The sequence below is a fragment of the Tachysurus fulvidraco genome, chromosome 4, assembly GCF_022655615.1.
Source record: "Tachysurus fulvidraco isolate hzauxx_2018 chromosome 4, HZAU_PFXX_2.0, whole genome shotgun sequence".
Classification (NCBI taxonomy): domain Eukaryota; kingdom Metazoa; phylum Chordata; class Actinopteri; order Siluriformes; family Bagridae; genus Tachysurus; species Tachysurus fulvidraco.
The window spans coordinates 22896677-22909176 of record NC_062521.1 but is presented as its reverse complement, the minus strand read 5'-3'; the positions used below and the strand labels follow the sequence as shown (position 1 = coordinate 22909176).

The window sequence follows — 12500 nt, the reverse complement described above, 5'->3', positions numbered from 1 at the left end:
ACGAGCTCCACACAGATTTTATTCCCACACAGAAAGTGCTTGATGGCGGTGTGGCCCCCCTGTGGTCTTGTGCCGTGTTTTTTACACAATGCATTGAGTCGCCTACTTAGTATGCCTAAAGCACAGCATCTGCTTAAAGACAAGGGGCAAGTGTGTGAAAGAGAGTGAACGTGAGTGGAAGCGTGTGTGTGGGCATGTTTTTATACTTTGGTTGGGACGAAATGTTCTAACACAGACATGAATATCCGACTCGGACCTTGCGGGGACATTTAGCTGGTCCCCGCAAGCACAACTGCTTCAACAATTTTTACATATTGTTTGGTTATTTATTAAGAAATCTCCAACTTTTTATTGAAAGAACTAAAATGGAAAGAGTTCATTCTGATTACTGAGGTTCAGGTTAGAGTTTGAGGTGTCGAGATACCATTAAAAGAACAGAAGTTCTCAATGGGAGGTCCTCACAAGGATACTAAGACAAACGTGTGTGTGTGTGTGTGTGTGTGTGTGTGTGTGTGTGTGTGTGTGTGTGTGTGTGTGTGTGTGTGTGTGTGTGTGTGTGTGTGTGTGTGTGTGTGTGTGTGTGTGTGTGTGTGTGTGTGTGTGTGTGTGTGTGTGTGTGAGAGAGAGAGAGAGAGAGAAGGGGAATGTAAGGGGCCTCAACCCCAGAACCCACATATCCACATATGCGTGTGTGTTCCGTCAACTGTTTGTTCACAAGAACAAAAATAATATGTAGAAAATAATGTATACAGTCTTCCTAAAAAGGGACTATTTCTGATAGGAAAACATACTGAGAGGAAATGTGGAATTCCCTGTGGAATTCCCTCTGGAATTCCCTGAGGAACTCCTAGAGGGGACCCCCCCCCCCCCAAAAGTTTCTAAGAATGTATTTATTTCTTTTTTTTTATAGATTTACTTCCCTAACCACCCCCCACTTGAAATGTACTCCACCCCATCGAGCTCTCCCATTCCGTACACCATGTGTTTCCTCCAACACAAACGATGCACATGCTGCCAGCTAACTGCATCTTTTCTAATGACTGCTCATGCAGCATCACCAGGCAGCGTAGCACGATTAGAGGAAAGTGTTATCAACCCTCTTCCATATACATGAGCTCACAGACACCATCGATTGGCTAGTGTCGCTGTCGTTAGCAGGAGACAAAATAAAATCGTTGACAGAGAATTTCATTAGCGATTAATTGGACTGTGTTTTGAAGTATGCTAAGGCAGAAATTCAGAAGGCAGAACACTTCATTTGTACGCCAAATGTAAAAGTGTTAATGGATTGAAATGTAGCTAGGATGTAAAATAATAATTAAAAAAAAAAAAAAGCGTGCAGAATCCGTGACAAAGCGTGCAGAATGGTTGAAATGGCTTAGCGTGTTGCTACAGAGAAAATTCCATTAAATGATGAGAATTGTTTATATTACACTACGACCTCCTGACATAACTTGCGTTGTGTTTTCAGGTGAGTAATATATGTCGTCATTTGGAATGTGAGAAACAGTGAAAGTGTTGTGTTCTGGTTGAATCACGCTATATTGACACTTGTTTTTTTGGTATATTTATATTTCTGTCTGGCCACAAATCATTATCTTGTGCTACTTCAGCCAAAATGTTGGGAGTTTCGATGTCAACTTAAAACGACCAAAACAAAACAAAAAACGTCTCCCTCAAAACACAACTCGTGCATCGTTAGGTGTTTCTTAACATACACAATATATATTTAGAATAAATGCGCGTCGTGAAATGTTCCCAATTGTCATGCGAACGTCTGTCCGCCATTCTGTTCACTTCGGAGTCGATACAAAAAGAGTTGACTCACCGATTCTAGGCTATGAAAACTATGTATGAGGAACAATTAAACACATAAGAGCTTGAAATATAACCTACAGATTCAAAAACGTGTGTGCGGAACGTGTAACAAAATGTACACGATGCTGTCGCTTACATTAGTTTAAATCATTCGTCGATTCTTTGAACAAAAATCGTTGATAGATTGATTGAGTTTTCATGATGTGAACACAAAGGTGAGATTTAAGTCCATCTCTGGTTATTTGCACACATTTGTGTGTGTGTATGTGTGTGTGTGTGTGTGTGTGTGTGTGTGTGTGTGTGTGAGACAGGTGAGCACAATGATGCGTTCTGGCAGGATGTCAGTGAAATAAGCTGTGTTCATGCTCATAGCTCAGAGGAGTGTCACAGCACATGACTTAAGCTCAACAACAATTCAAGCACTTTTTGGCGAACGCATTTTTTGTTTAAAATCTTGGAGCGAGGACGTCATAAACTTTCGGATCTGGGTTTGCTCCATTTTATTTACTATCAGTGAACACTTGAGATGATAAACACTATTGTAACTGAGTGTATTTTGTAGAATATTTGTTCATCATAATTTCACTGCTGTTGCTGAACCAAGACAGATGTTTAGTGGACTGTACGAGTTATAGTGTAACAAAATCTTTACACTTTTTTATAGTGTAAAAAAAACAGAAAAAAGGGATATAGTAACATTTGTATATGATAACTTAGATATGTTGGATAACTAATTTCTATGAAAGGTGCCAATAATTGCAAAGCTTAAAATAGAACATGTGTGTATAGATTTGTGTAGATGTTTCTTTGTCTATAAACTTGAGTGTGTGTGTAGAATTATGAAGCTCTACATTCTTCAGCAAGTCCCGGCATTGTGTTCTCCTCCCTACTGAGCAGCACATGGAGACCTGAAGTAGTGTGTGTGTGTGTGTGTGTGTGTGTGTGTGTGTGTGTGTGTGTGTGTGTGTGTGTGTGTGTGTGTGTGTGTGTGTGTGTGTGTGTGTGTGTGTGTGTGTGTGTGTGTTCCCTCTATGGCTGTCAGGAAATTTTTAAGAGTTTGAACCTTTAATAATTTTTCAAATGTGTACATATCTGTTTTTGTTCCTAAGGCTCTTGTGTTTGGCTACACGCTGATAACATCTGGTTGTAAACATCTGGAAAAGAAGGAGTTGAAAATCTATAATGAAGCGATAATGATGCTTTCGATCCTACACTACGGATGAACGTGTAATCTACAACAGATATCGACCTGTTTGTTACTTTTATACATTACACTGCAGATACCTGATTGGCTGATTAGATCACTCCATGACAGACCACGTGTGCAGGTGTCCCTAATAAAGTATTTCAATAATATATAACAGTGTTAATGTACAATATTAATAATGTCTAGCCTTACAGAGTAAATAAATAATCCACAATTGAATGCAAAAGCCTGAATGTTTACGAGTGTAAAATAATGAAGCCTTCATGGCTCTGTATCTGCTGCAACATGCAGGAGAATCCAGTCACCTGACTGAGACCGCACAGTAAAATATATGCACACACACGCACACACACACACACACACACGCACACACACACACACACACACACACACACACGCACACACACGCACACACGCACACACAAACAATCCTCTGGCTCCTTTCCCAATTCTTCCACTCTGCACTCTTTCTTTCCATCTCTTGCTTAAAATAGTAAACAGTGTCTTAAAGGCTGATTGATTTCACCTCTGGGGATGGAGAACGTTTTTTAAGGATAAGACAGCTGTCTTCCAAAGTACTTTCTTCTGGATCAACTTGTATATCGTGTGCATCATCATTCTGTTCAGCAGACTAGAGTTTTTGCAGACGAATAACAAGTCCATATTTAATTCTTATTTATTATACAGTTTATTACGTAACATATTATAAGAATAACATATGATTTTACGGTATATTGAACACAGTACATATTATATATTATTACTCAGCTCGATGAGAGTCTTTCCCCAGGTGGAGAATTGCACTGGTAAATTAAGCCAACGATTTATAAAACTCTGGTCTTTGTCTATTTTAGCCATAGAGAGTAATCCTATTATAAGTGTTTTGAGATGTCTGGCTATTGATAATGAAGGAATGTCATGCAAGTGCTACAGATGCTAAGCCTACTGTGATGCTAAATAATTCCAGATGTTTTCTATGGGACTTGAGGTGCTGTGATGACAGAAGGCGTTCTCAGTCGTATGGTAATGCCGTCTGAACGAGAAGCACTTCGGTGTCTGGTCAACAAACTGACCGTCCGCTTTTTATTTCAACATCAGTACATTCACGCGGGTGCACAAACTACTGACGCTGTATCTGTCAACAAGAAAAAACTGTGCAAAGGTTTTTGTAGCCTAAAATAAAAAAAAGTTTACAAAAGTGTGTACAGTATATACTGTAGTATCCAGTTACTGAGAAATGACCAATTATATATTCAGGTCTTTTCTCCCTGCTGCTATTAGACTGCTATTACAATCAAAGCTGCTCCTAGTGAACCAGTCACCATAATACACACTGTTATTACTGTTTAACTGCAATAATAAACAGTAACAAAGTATTTTAAACATTTACATTACCTACAGTAAGTGCAATATGTATTTCAGTGTAACTACTCGTGGTCTCTTTTTATACATTTTGTTTTGTATATACTGTACATTATATCATGTCTCTATTCTTTTTATATATATTTGCATTTCTTACTCTTTGCTGCTGTAACAGAGAAACTTCCCCACTGTGGGATGAATAAAGGTCTGTCTTATCTTATCTTATATTGACAGCACAGATATTCTACATTTACTGAAAGCCACAAAACTCCATAAAAGGTCATGCTGACAACAAGGAAATGACTACTAAACATTAAAAGAGTGCTTTCTGAACATGATGTACGTTCAATAAATCTTCCAGTTATCCAGCTCACCAGCTGCAGTCTAGCGTTATTTCGAACTGCAGCATGACTCGAGTTAAACGTGTTGAAGTCTATCAGTTGGGGTTCTCATTAGTGTCTCCTTACATGGAAACTCAGGAGCTTTTGGAGATACGAACGATTTTCCAAATAAAGGACGTTTTTTTTTGTTGTTGTTTTTTTTTACTATATGAGGCTGAAATATAATTTCCGGATGTCCTGTTGCTTGTTCATTGGTTCGGTGTTAACTGCTCAATGCCAGCTTACCCAGGTAATAAATAACTTCTTGTCATTTTGTCACTTGCCAGAGTAAAAGTGTGCAAGGGTAGGAATAAAGTCTGAGCTTTTGTAGGCTGTCAGTATGTTTAAGACAGGAGACAGAGTCATTCCAGTGGATCGACACAGAGCAGGAGCAGCTCAGAAGCCTGATGCGTGGGCACCGGGATGCCCTCTCTCACTAAGTAAACACTCGCCCACATCATGGCCTAGCAGTCAGATTGGCTGTCTGTTTGGTTACCCTGAGAAACCCTGAGGTTTGTATGTGTGTGTGTGTGTGTGTGTGTGTTGGAGATCAGTGATAAGTGCTTTCCTCAGTGCAGTTAATGTGTCAAAATTTAAACATGGTGTTTTATTAACATTTAATTTGTGTCTATGTGCTTTCACATTTCACAGTGCAGTGTGTATGACCATGTACTTTCTAAGAGACGGTAATTGTGTGTGTGTGTTTGTGTGTGTGTGTGAGCGAGAGAGAAAAAGAAAGAGAGAGAAAGACAGCATGAGGGCAGTCATTAGTGCGTTTGTATGTCTGTGTAAGTCTGTGTGTATGTGGACTAGGAGTCCTTCGCTAACGAGAATGAAGGAAATGTTGCTCGATGCTCATTAGGAGTATGCACAGACACACACGTACACTCGCATGCAACAATTACTGTGATCCTTTTACACAAAGCAGGCTCTGTTCACATGTCAGTGTCATCATCGGTGCATGGGGAAACATGAGAAAAAAGTGATCAGGCAACCGGAAGGTCGGAAAGCACGGAAAGTATAGAGTAGGAGAATGAGTCGAAAGAAAAAAAAAAATCTGAACCGTATACAAGAATTTGTCACACATGCCATGATTTACTGCTAGCTAAATAAACCTGTCACTTTAAATGATCCGAGGCCCCGACAGAGAAAGATGAAAATAGAAGTGAAGAAAGACTTTATACGATGATGTCGACCATGACAATGTCTTTTTCTAAATGAACCAGAATTAGGTCATGCGTAAAAACACCCTCATAGATAAATATAGACTGATCCCTTCTCATGTCACATTTATATTGGACACAAGCTGCTATCACGGTATTTAACAGTCAAATACAGTTCACAGATTTTATATTCCTACATTTGGGCTTTATTTAACTCTGCTTACAGTTTATAAAGCATCAAGCCATGTCGGCATCTCGGTATTAAAGCGACATTCACAGCATTACATTAAATCTTATAGAGCTGGAAATTGCCTTCTGACCAGACAAGATATCCAAAACAGGCAATCAGATCTCCTCCATTATGAGCGGTATGAAAAGAATAGACAAGACAATAATGGACACTGAATAAACATCTCTGTGGTGTCATTCTATGAGCCTGAGAGGAGCAGAGAGCTCTTTCCACTCTTAATGTTCAAGGAGTTCCTCGGTCTCGTCCTGTCCCGTTCCAGAACAAACTATCTTCTTGCAGGCCTGTGTTTGTGGCAAACGCCCAGCAGCGGAAACCATCTAGAGTTTGATCTTATCAAGTAGCAAACTCGCTCTCACACACACACACACACACACACACACCCGTTGTATTCTTTATAAGTGACTGCTAGCAATAAAATACTTCAGAAGGAAAAAGAAGCAAGAAAGAAAAAGAACAAACGAATGAAGACAGAAACCCTAGGATATGTGAAGCAAAGAAAGTGCTAAATGAGACACGTTGGGGTAAGAATCATACTGCCCCATGCTTGTTGGAGGAGTGGGGCAGTATGTGGAGGAGGTGCAGCACACAGGACAATTAATTACAGGGTTGCCAGATTGAGTAAACTGGTCATCAGCCAGCAGAATCTTGTTTTACAGCCAATAATCAGAATGAATATCACCAGTGATGACAGTGTGTCTATGATATATAGAACAATCTGTATTGTAGGATATATTGCAAAGATCGAGAGATAGAAAGGGGGATTAAATAGTTGATAATATCCATGGTGACCATATTTCCCAAATGGGTTTCACTTTTCCAGTGCTCCATTTTTTTGGCTAGTGTGAAGTTTGATGTGGTTTTCCAGATGTACTTGGTATGAACATTTTGCTGAAACTTGACAACCCTGATGAATGATATTAGCTCTACTGTGTTGAGCAAAACAACATACGTATGACTGTTGTCGACTCTCACTTCCTTTTATTGGAGCTCTCTTACTAAACGGCGGCCTGTAGCACAATATTAATAAAAGCTACAACATTAATGTTGTCCTCGAGCACCAAAATCTCTGGTCACATCATTTTTACTTGATGATTAGCTTGGCAGCATTAGCTTTATTTATGTGTGGGTACAAAAGGACTGAAAACTCCTGCTTCTGTAAGAGTAGGTGAAAGTCTCTGGAGTTATGTGATTAGGTAAGAACAAGAATAAGAGAGAGAGAGAGAGAGAGAGAGAGAGAGAGAGAGAGAGAGAGAGAGAGAGAGAGCGATGCAGCATTAGTCAATGCTCAGTAACACGTGCCAGTCTTGAACCCTACACATATTCTGATTTTTACTCAATTGAAGCCAGTTCCTGATTGATATCGTGTCCTGCTGAAGTGTGTGCTTATGTCCCATATTTTAGCAGCTCGCTGCCTCACTTGAACCATTCTGGATAAAAATGTTTGCATGGGGAAAATGGATGGGACGTGCTGCCATCACTGTCTACACGCATCATAAGAACATCTCAGAGCTTCCTGTTCCTTCCCGCCTCCTCGGTCACCATGGCGACCTACCATCACCGCGCTCATGCGCTTCTTCTGGAGTCACACGTGTATACGTCACGACACACACAGACATACACAGTAACATGCCAGACCGCTGAGGTCTAAATTTAAACTCACGTGTGTCTGTGCGTGAATATGTGAGGTGAGTGGGGGATGGGCCCTTCAAAACTGAGTAGGAAGATCAGCATGAGGTCTTATCTGTGCAGATATGTGTGGAATATAAGAAGCTGACAGTGAAGGAGAGTTAGTGTGTGCTGCAGCGCTCTGAGAGGAAACAGACTCGCTCTCTGGAGTTCATACTTTATATAATCATTCCCATAGCAGATCACTATCACATCTCTACCAGACTTTAGGAAAAAGGATGGACAGATGAACAGATAGACGGTGTGTACAGGGAGAAACAGGAGGAAAACATAAAGACAGGATGAGAGCACCTGTATTTAGGGAGTCTGTGGAGTGTTTGTGGTGCCTGTGTGTGTGTGTGTGTGTGTGTGTGTGTGTGTGTGTGTGTGTGTGTGTGTGTGTGTGTGTGTGTGTGTGTGTGTGTGTGTGTGTGTGTGTGTGTGTGTGTTTGGTCCCATGGTGCTATGGTGAGTTTATACAGTGTTCAGTTGTAGACTGTATTTATGTCATGTCAAAAGGATGGACAGATGAACAGATAGACGGTGTGTACAGAGAGAAACAGGAGGAAAACATAAAGACAGGATGAGAGCACCTGTATTTAGGGAGTCTGTGGAGTGTTTGTGGTGCCTGTGTGTGTGTGTGTGTGTGTGTGTGTGTGGTGCCTGTGTGTGTTTGTATGTGCGTGTGTGTGTGTTTGTGTGTTTGTGTGTGTGTGTGTGTGTGTGTGCGTGCGTGTGTGTGTGTGTGCGTGCGTGTGTGTGTGTGTGCGTGTGTGTGTGTGTTTGTGTGTGTGCGTGTTTGTGTGTGTTTGTGTGCGTGTGTGTGTGTGTGTGTTTGTGTGTGTGCGTGTTTGTGTGTGTGTGTGTGTGTGTGTGTGTGCGTGCGTGTGTGTGTGTGTGCGTGGGTGTGTGCGTGTGTGTGTGTGTGTGTGTGTGCGCGTGGTCCCATGGTGCTATGGTGAGTTTATACAGTGTTCAGTTGTAGATTGTATTTATGTCATGTGAAGGATTTTGTGTGTTTTTTTAATTTATTTTATTTATTTATTTATTTTTGTGATTTTTCATTGTGTTCTTGTGATATATTTCTGGAATCCAAGTTTTTTCTATTTGGTTTCACATGATTGGTGTGTGTGATATTGGTGTGTGTTACCTCCAGGTCATCCAGTGAGTGAGACACGCTGAGGCGTTTGGAGCGGCCGAACGATCTTCTCCCAGATGAACGCTGGGGAAAACCAGTAGTGACGCCCCGGAACCTTCCGCCCTGACACAGACACAAAAATAAACAAAAGTCTCAGTAAAGATAAGACACACACACATAAGTATATGTGCATGCTTACTGGCACACACACACACACACACACACACACACACACACACACACACACACACACACACACACACACACACACACACACACACACACACACACACACACACACACAAACGAACACTCTTGTAGTTAACAGAATACTTTATTATTACTTATACATACTTATAATTTATATAAAAAAATATATGCTTTTATGAGACCATGTTGCTTTGCAGCCTCTTCTCCTTTCACCGTTTCTTCGTAAATGAAGGTGTAAAATTTCCGAGTTATGAGTTTTAGTTGAACGCTACATAATTACCTTCACAGGAAATGAAATTAAAAAAAGTTGCCGAAGCGTCGACTTAACATGATACGACGTGTCTCGACAGAGAAAACCGATGGGACAATAAGAATGCTGCCAGCAGGACGGACACACAGACATGAGAGCTGATCTCCAGGAGCGAGTGCGGCAAGTCTGATTTGAGAAGTGTATAATCAAACGGTCTCCTGTGTTGCCTGGTTACGCAGAGCGCTCTCAACTGCCGGGCGTCATACCCTGTCCCTGAGCTTCAAACACACACACACACACACACAAATACAGTGAAGACACAGAGAAGCAAACACACACCGAAGGGTTTAAGTGTGTCGCCTGTAATCTAGCCTGGAGTGTACATCTACAGCATTCAGCACAATGGTTCGGTTTACAGAATGCTTGATTATCTACATGGACAATAAATCCTTATGCTGGTGCACACATTGATGTGTAATAACACCAACAAGCTAACGTCTCCAACGATCTGTAAACATATGAGTCGATAAGTGATGCATTTTATATTTCTTATAACTGCACACACACACACACACACACACACACACACACACACACACACACACACACACTGTTCAAATCCTTACACTGTGTTTGAAGACAGCTGTTCAAACAGCTGGAAGAGTTTACTTCACCTAGATGAAAGAAAACAAGATCGTATCATTTTGAAGGTTTTGCATTACAGATTTCTTGCGAGCTAAGAGATAAGTAGCGAGGAAAAACCTCCCAACAGCAGGAGAACCCATCTCACAATGAATCACGGGTTATATTTAGATCGACTTTTCTAGGAACTCTAGGAACAAATCAATGATAACAAAAAACAATGTCCAATTTTGGACTTGACTCTGTAAAGGCCAGTGTTGATGCATCAGTACCACTTTTCTCAGACCGAGTATCAGTAAATGTTTTTAGAACTCGATAAGGAAATGATAAGGAGTTAGGTTTAGATCGGTTACTGCTGTCTGCTGCGAGAATAGTATTTACAACAGGAGTAATAAACAATAGGAGTAATAAACCCATCATGCTTTTTAGTTTTATCGTATAGCAATTAAGCAGTATATTAAATAGTAGTTGAGTGTAAGAGTGACAAACCTGAGGTGAAAATCCAGGGGGGAAAGTAAAGAAGTGCACATGTTAAAGTGTTCAGTGCTCGCTGAACTGAAGTGCTCTCACGTGCCAGGATTTCCCTACACAAATACCTTTGTGTACGCATGTTTTCCGGCACCTTGCGGCCACGTTTTTAACGACCGTGTTCACCAATGCTAGTGATGCTACCGATGCTAAGTTCTCATATTTTTTTCGAGAGCACAGTTTAGCAGTCTGCTTTGCTTTGATTGCTTTGATCATTAATCACGACAAGGCCACAGTATCACGGATGATTGGTATCTGTTTTTTTTACATGTATGGATGAATAAACACGGTATCAGGCTGAGGTACAGCCCGAGTATCGGTCGTTATTAAATGAGAAATGTTGATCCATAGTGTTAGGAGGCTGAATTGTACATAAAGGGTTTGAAAGGACGGTTCAGGATCTGCCCATCCCAAGCCCTGTTACCTCTATTGAATCTCATTCTTTCCTCTATTTTTGAGGTTTTTGTCTTTACCAAGCCATTTTCACTAGAAATATATCATTTTGTTTGATTCTATTCTCTACAGAGAACACAACCATGCTAACTTTGTCACTCTTTTCTTTTTGGAGCGTGTCTTTGTTCCAGGCCACTGCTCACCGTTCCACTGCGTCCCTGAGATATAACCATGGACGAATTCCTAACCAGGAAATGAACAGGTTTTTTTTTAAGGGTTTTAAAGATCTAAGTCAATCTGCGTCCGTGAGAAAGATCTTGTTTTGATGTCTGCGTCGTCTGATTTATTCCTACAAAGCACAGCCGTGTGTCCACGAATGAACCCGTCCACAGATCTGCACCGTAATAGCGGGTTGTTCGATATGAAGGGGGGCAGAAGACACACTGCCATGTTTCCCTACAACACACTGTTAAACGGTCACCACTGCTCACTGGCTGCTCATTAAAAGCAAGACAGAGCGAGAGAGAGAAAGAGAACGAGAGATAGAGTAAACACATCGGCTCATATGATTGCTTTCAGATGATCCCTGCCTCAAGCGGAGAATCACACATTTTTAATCCTCTGATGCTGAAAGAAATCAGCACCCTGATCACTGACTTCCTCTCAGAGTCGCCGCAACGTGTAGCAACAGCGTGTTGTGATTACGTGTACTGAGATATAGTAAAAAAAAGAATAATTATTATTGCGGTATTGCGATGTACTAAATAAGTACAAACTAGATAAAGTCTGGCTTGCGTTAATGACCATTAATAGTTGTTTAATATTTGCATATAGATTTAAAACCACCATTAATCAAAACCCCAACAGAAAACTGCGTCCGGATCTCCGCAGGAGGTTGAAATAAAACTACGAAGATTCGCATGAACTGATTTGGAGAAATCAGTTCATGCGGATCAAAGAGCAAATATTCGAAGAGTCGATTATTCCGTGTGTGATGATGTATAAAACGGCACACAAATGTGAACAGCTGTAACTGATTTCACTCGGCATTGTCGTTTGTTTGTTTGTTTACTTCTTCTTTCCTTAATGACTTCATCCTCTAAAGCTAATCGAATGATTATTCGTTATCACAAAAACCGAATTCGATTGTAAATAAGAACTCTAGAAGGAAATGTGTGGATTTAAACTGATCGTTCTTTGTTTTACGATCCAAAACCTACTCGTTGTTCCAAAGCGCTTAGAACCGAGACCCTTTCCAAAATAATAAATAAATAAATAAATCGATCAATAAAATCGCCATGTAATGATCACATCAAAGATTCGAGGTTGTAGTTTGTTTTTGATATCATTTTTTTCCCCCTATTAGTCTTATAAGTCTTATGTGGTGCTCTGCCTTACGAATCCCTGTGTATGAGTTGTTACTATAGAAGCAATAATTGTACTACAGCATGCGTGTTAGCTGAAAATTTACGCCAAAATAATGTTAATAATCAA

The 12500-nt window shown here is 40.5% G+C and overlaps 1 protein-coding gene across 3 annotated transcripts in view; it reads right to left on the bottom strand.

The window, feature by feature from the left end:
- Positions 1 to 12500, bottom strand: part of rgs12b (regulator of G protein signaling 12b) — a 64839-nt gene that overhangs the window by 42497 nt on the left and 9842 nt on the right. For all 3 annotated transcript variants that reach the window (XM_027145897.2, XM_027145895.2, XM_027145896.2), the window contains exon 4: positions 8996 to 9106. In XM_027145897.2, coding sequence (XP_027001698.2) covers positions 8996 to 9106 — 111 coding nt within the window. The remainder of the gene's footprint in view (positions 1 to 8995; positions 9107 to 12500) is intronic.